The 6,000-nt window shown below is 41.1% G+C and overlaps 1 protein-coding gene across 1 annotated transcript; it reads left to right on the top strand.

Annotated features, from left to right (window-relative positions):
* Positions 1 to 299: 299 nt before the first annotated feature.
* On the top strand, positions 300 to 1,308 carry LOC129773357 (larval cuticle protein LCP-30-like). The gene is made up of 3 exons (XM_055776955.1): positions 300 to 398; positions 625 to 817; positions 875 to 1,308. Exons 1-3 carry the CDS (start codon positions 381 to 383, stop codon positions 1,306 to 1,308), a joined length of 645 nt encoding a protein of 214 aa, XP_055632930.1. The 5' UTR covers positions 300 to 380.
* The last annotated feature ends 4,692 nt before the right edge of the window (positions 1,309 to 6,000 follow it).

Here is a 6,000-nt window from a genome sequence, read left to right on the forward strand (position 1 = left end):
GTTCTCCAACGCTTTTGTGCCTATCTTGTTTTTACATCGCGAGAGATGCTTCCGCAATATCGGAACTCTCGTTCTATCGGCTAAGAACAGGACAGGCGGCACAATTTGGCACTTGTATCAAATTCATAACTTTCTCACGGTCACCTACGAACTGTTCGGAAAACTGAGCCGAAGTTTCCCGCGCACGTGTACCCGATGGCGTCCAGGGTGGGAGAAAAGTTATGGATGGTTCTTTTCAGATTAAGCCTATATAAACTAGAGCACGGCCTCAATCCAGCACATCATTTCGTCTACTCCCATCAAGAGTAGGTCTGAGTCCGGAGCAGGAAGTGCGTACCGTTCAATCGTCAAACCAAAAGCTAGCCGCGAAAGTGCCAAATATGAAGTGCCTGATTGTGGTAAGGTTCATTACCATTACTGTGAAAAATTAATTAAAAAGAGCAGAAAGTGTACCTAGTCGATTAATGGTGATGGATACATTGATTCGGAATAATAGTGATGAAACAGATGTTCGATGATTCAATAAAAAACAGTGACAAAAGAAACACTAATCAAGTTTCAACTATGACGAAAAACAGTGCTAATTGAGTGCTAATTTGATGAATCGTGTTGTGTTTCTTGCAGTTTGCATTGGTGGCCATCAGCTGCGCTGTTGCCCAGTTCAACGATGGTCGCTACTATCCAGAGCAGTTCGCCGGAAAGTATGACGATGGAAAGTACCGTCCAGACAACAGCGGATCCTACCAGGGAGGTGACAACGGCCAATACACTGCCCAACGTGGATCCGGCAATCGTGGAAACAAATTCGGAAACTCAGGTATGCATTGAAATGGCTGATGAATCCCCAAAATTCGCTGAACCGATATCATCATAGGATTTGGTGGTCTCCAGAACATCGTGTTGAACGCTCCACCAACCCCAGTTGCTCCAGTGGCTCCAATTGCTCCAGCTGCCCCAGTTTTCATTGCCCCCAACAGAAACATCGGCCTCTCCAACAGTGGATCCAATGGCAACCAGATCGGTATCAAGGAACTGGTCAATGAGGTTAACGAAGATGGATACAAATACCGTTACCTGACCGAAAACGACATCGATGCTGCTGAAGCTGGACAGATCGAGAACCGTGGTACCGACAATGAAGTGCTCCGTGCCAAGGGTTACTACGAATTCACCGCCGATGATGGTGTCCGCTACCGCGTGGACTACATCGCCGATGAGAATGGATTCCAGGCTTCCGGTGCTCATCTGCCAACTCCACCACCAATCCCAGAAGAAATTCTGCGCTCCCTGCAGCTGCAAGGACAGTAAGGATAGGATCGGGGACAGTGGATGTACAGAGAACAATAGTGCCTAAGTTAAGATGTCTAGGGTGAAGTAAAATAAAAAAGACTAATAAAAAAAGCGATGAAAAACATACTTATTCTGTCCTCTGTATTATTTAATACTCTGAGTGAGCTTGTCGTTGGAACTAGCAACAGAGCCACGATATGCGCAGCGGAACTAATATTTTTTCCAGAAAAAATCAATAGCATGTTGAGAATCCCAATAATTCTACTGACAGCCGCTGAAGTCTATGAAGTTTGCATTAACATTAACAATACTATATGATTGAATAATTAATATAAGTCATAATCATCAATAATAAAAATAAAAATTCGAATTATCAAAAATCCTATTTAGCACAATCATATAATCGATAAAACCATAATATAGTTTTCGAATTTTTGTGAAAATGTTTTTTTTTCTATGTTATAGTGACTTTCAACACTTTTGGCTGGTTCGTCACTTTACTTCCATTTCGAAAGAATGTAGGGAGTGAGAATTGAACTCGTGACCTTTAGCGTGAGTGGTACGGATGTTACCACTACGCCAAATCGCCTTCTGTAAATGATAAATAAATTGCTAAATTTTGTTGACGTGAGTTGATTCTAACAATTATCACATCCCAAAACTTTTTTGAATTGTTCAAATTTTAAATCAATTCCCTGAATAAAATCGAGGATGAATTACTTGAACAAACCATGATTTTGAAATGCTTGCTTTCTGTTTTACTTCAAAATCTCGAACAACTTAGACCCTAATATGCCAACAATAATATGAATTGGTATGCTCGATTGCTTCAAGTTTAGTGAAGTGGTGCTCAGAAATATCTGCTGAAACAACGAGTCGCTCAGATAAGTCTCATCCAATAATTAAAAAAATACGGATGCACTCGCATTACCTTTGAAAAACCATCGCATGGAAATGTAGAGAAGAGAAACCTCGTGATCTCAAATTCATTCCATGACATAGTTCTTTGAATAAGCGAGAAACGAGTATTCAGAGTACTCGTTTCTCAGGGCTCTACTGTAGTACAGTAGAGCCCTGAAAGTATTAAGTATTAAGTCATTTTCGTTGGTTCGCAGATGGGTGTTGAACCAACCAATTACCGGACTGAGCTCCTCAGCTGTTGTGACTTCAGGAGCAGTCTCTCTAATGTTATGAAAATTCAACAATTCCAATTGGTCATAAAAGTCATAAAAACCAGGGAAATGATATAAAATTCCAAAAATACTCATCTACACATCCACTTCAACGGAAATTACCATCAATCAGAATTTTCCACAGATTCGTTTAAGGGGGTACAGTAAAGCTTTTGGGTTTGGACGCTTTCCAATTTATTACATTCAATATCAAACCAAACCATTACTTTTTTGCAAGTTAATTAATGGTTACTATCTTATCAATTCAGTGTAGCGTTAAACATAATACCTAGCTGTTGGAAAAAAATGTGAACCAAAGTATATATTTGTGTTTTAAATCCGGACGGATCAAAAGTTAACGATTGAATTTCTTATTGAATGAGTTGCATAAGAGTATGTTAAATACCTTAATATGGGGCAAGAATTTTCAATCCGGGAGACCGCAAAATTCTTCGGTATACAGGATAGAATGGGTTATACACAAGCTCCAATTTATTTTCACTGTATATAATCGAATCATGTACATAATCGTCAAAAAATAATAATTTTATAATATAAACATAAGGGTGGTGCTCCCGTGGCCGAGTGGATAGCGTCCCACACTATCATGCCGAGAGTTCGGGTTCAATTCCCGTTCTGGCCGGGGGATTGTTCGTCAAAGAAAATTCTTCCGGCTTGCACTGTGGCCACGCGTATTCTAGAGCTTGCCACTCCAGAGTACATTTAAGGCGTGTTATTCGGCATAGAAATCTAAACCTAGTATTACAAATAAAATTGACGCAAGTAATGCTACGTTGAGAAGGCAACAGTTCCACTGGAACGTTAGAGCCATCCAAGAAGAAGACATTAGGGTGGCAATGGATTTTTTTTATTAATTCGTTTATTTTTACAGGCTCAGTTACTTAAGTTTAAAGGAGCCGAATTCTTAAATATAATTTTAAAACTATATATATAAACAATTTTCTTACATCTATGGTTAGTAAGGTGGAAAACCGATTACTCGCGGTGTACTCGAGATTAGAAGGGTGACATATTTTTAGGAGAAGGATGGGATATAAGGAAATCGACACAATGTTGATGAACACTCAATTCTTAAATCTATTCGCATATCTATAGTGTATTTACATTTCAACTTATTCTACTATTTATAGCAAGGGGACGAATTACCCGCAAAGGAAGGGAAGAAGGGTATAAGGATATAGGGACAATCACACACGAAGATCGATAGCTTTAAGGAAAACATATATATGGGACATGTAATCAAGGTCTAACCGAGCCAACACATCTCTCACCGGCACATTGGGATGTTTTCCTCGGGCCCGAAGGGAGTTTTCTAAATTCGATCTGGCGACCAGATACACCTCGCACGACCAAACAACGTGTTCGATGTCGTGATAACCTTGGCCTCAAACGCAGAGATTGCTGCTGGCAAGATTGAAACGGAAGAGTAGTGCATCTAACGAACAGTGATTGAACATGAGTCGGGAGAAGGTGCGAATAAAGTCCCGACTCAATTCCAGACTTGTGAACCACGGTTTGAGGCTAACCTTAGGGATAATCGAGTGAAACCACCGGCCCAATTCATCTTCATTCCACTTGCGTTGCCAGTTAGCGATGGTATTTTTGCGGACTAAAGAATAAAATTCATTGAAGGCGATTTGACGCTGATAAATAACACCTTCAATTGCACCTACCTTTACTATTGAATCTGCCCTCTCATTACCCGGAATGGAGCAATGTAAAGGGACCTAGATAAAGGTAATGACATTACAGCGTCTGGATAAAGCACTCAAAATTTCTCGTATTCTCTCAAGGAAGTACAGCGAGTGCTTTTCCGGCCTCACTGAATGGATAGCTTCGACAGAGCTAAGACTATCCGTTACAATGTAATAGTGGTCAACAGGTCGTGAGACGAAGCTGTCCAGCGCCCAGTGAATCGCTGCCAATTCAGCAATATACACTGAGCAAGGGAACTCAGTCTATGGGAGGTGCTGGAAATTTTGTTGAACACTCCAAATCCTGTGGACTCGTTTATAGTGGACTCATCACTAAAGTACATATTATCACAATTGATACCCCCATACTTTGAATCGAAGATCGTTGGAGCGATCCTTGATTCATGATCATATCCGTTGATAATCTGAATATCCATGGATATCTTGCTTCATGGACAGATCAAAATGCACAGAGGAATTGATGTAGTCAGGGAAACAAACACGGTTGGGAATATACGAAGAAGGATCAACCTGCATGGAGATGAATTCATGATATGAACTCATGAATCCAGAGGGTGGCAATGGATGTATGGAAAAAATTTCATCATCGAATTTCAATAACCGAACATGTACATTTTGTTTATTGGCCTAAAACACTGATCTGTGAAATTCGGAAAATCTTTTTTGACGTAGGACTACGTCTAACCGGAAGATATAGGAGGTGAAATGGAAATCTAGGCACTGAGCAAGTAGGAAAAAATGCAAGATTTGGAACGCTTATAACTCGAGCATTTCTCAATAGATCGCAAAGGTTTTTGCATCAATTGATAGGAAATATATCTATGCATCTATCATAACGAATAACATTTTATTTTTCTTGAGATAAATAATTGAATTATTGTGAAATATCAAGCATTGTCCAAATGCACTATGTGCTCATTTTTGATTGGTCCATTTTGTACTCCTCAAATCGTACCAACCAAAACGGGCAACCAGAGCAGCAGCGAAATACAATGAAGCACGATTGGAAAGGAAAAAGAAAAAAAATGAACGAAACATTAGTCGCTGTCTCACACATGCGTAATTCTCGAACCAGCCAATCAGCTTAAAAACCCCGCTCCACTCCCGTAACGATCATTCTCATCGAAACCGTACACCACATCGTTTCGCATCACATCACATCAACAAACCAACACAAGCAGCCATGTCTGGACATGACAAAGGAGGAAAAGTGAAGGGAAAGGCAAAATCCCGCTCGAACCGTGTTGGTCTACAATTTCCCGTAGGTCTTGTTGAATGATCAGTGGACTGCACAACCTTTGGCCCGTGTATCTGTAAAGAGTGTGTGTATGTATTGCCGCGACTAAGTAAAAGTTTATAGATCGGATAGGAGGGATATGAAACAGGGACACAGCGAAGGAAACATCATTAAACGTTGACATCGGCATTTCTGAGGAACAGGTATAGATGAAGCAGAAGATCAGGATCACGGCTACCTAAGATATCCCGGACGGGGATATCCGATTGTCTGCCTTTTGCTCTCAGTGCTCTAGAGAGCTGAGAGCGAGCAGCATGGAACCGGATACACGACCAGACAATATGCTCGATGTCGTGGTTCCCGTAGGTGTATTCGCCAATTGCTCCGCAAGGGTAGCTAGGCCGAACGCGTACCAGTGCACCGGTCCACCTAGTCGGCGTTATATAGTTTCGGCCGCCGAAGTGATCGAGTTAGCTGGCAATGCTGCTCGCGACGATAAGAAAACCCGCATTCAGAACAGACCACATTCGGTTCGGTGGACATCAAGACAACAACAGGCAGTTGC

The sequence above is a fragment of the Toxorhynchites rutilus genome, chromosome 3, assembly GCF_029784135.1.
Source record: "Toxorhynchites rutilus septentrionalis strain SRP chromosome 3, ASM2978413v1, whole genome shotgun sequence".
NCBI classification, from domain to species: Eukaryota; Metazoa; Arthropoda; class Insecta; order Diptera; family Culicidae; genus Toxorhynchites; species Toxorhynchites rutilus.

What these genes read in the sequence shown, in the direction of transcription:
- LOC129773357 (XM_055776955.1), top strand. An exon ending in AAACAAATTCGGAAACTCAG is followed by an intron (nt 818 to 874) that starts GTATGCATTGAA and finishes ATATCATCATAG; the next exon opens with GATTTGGTGGTCTCCAGAAC.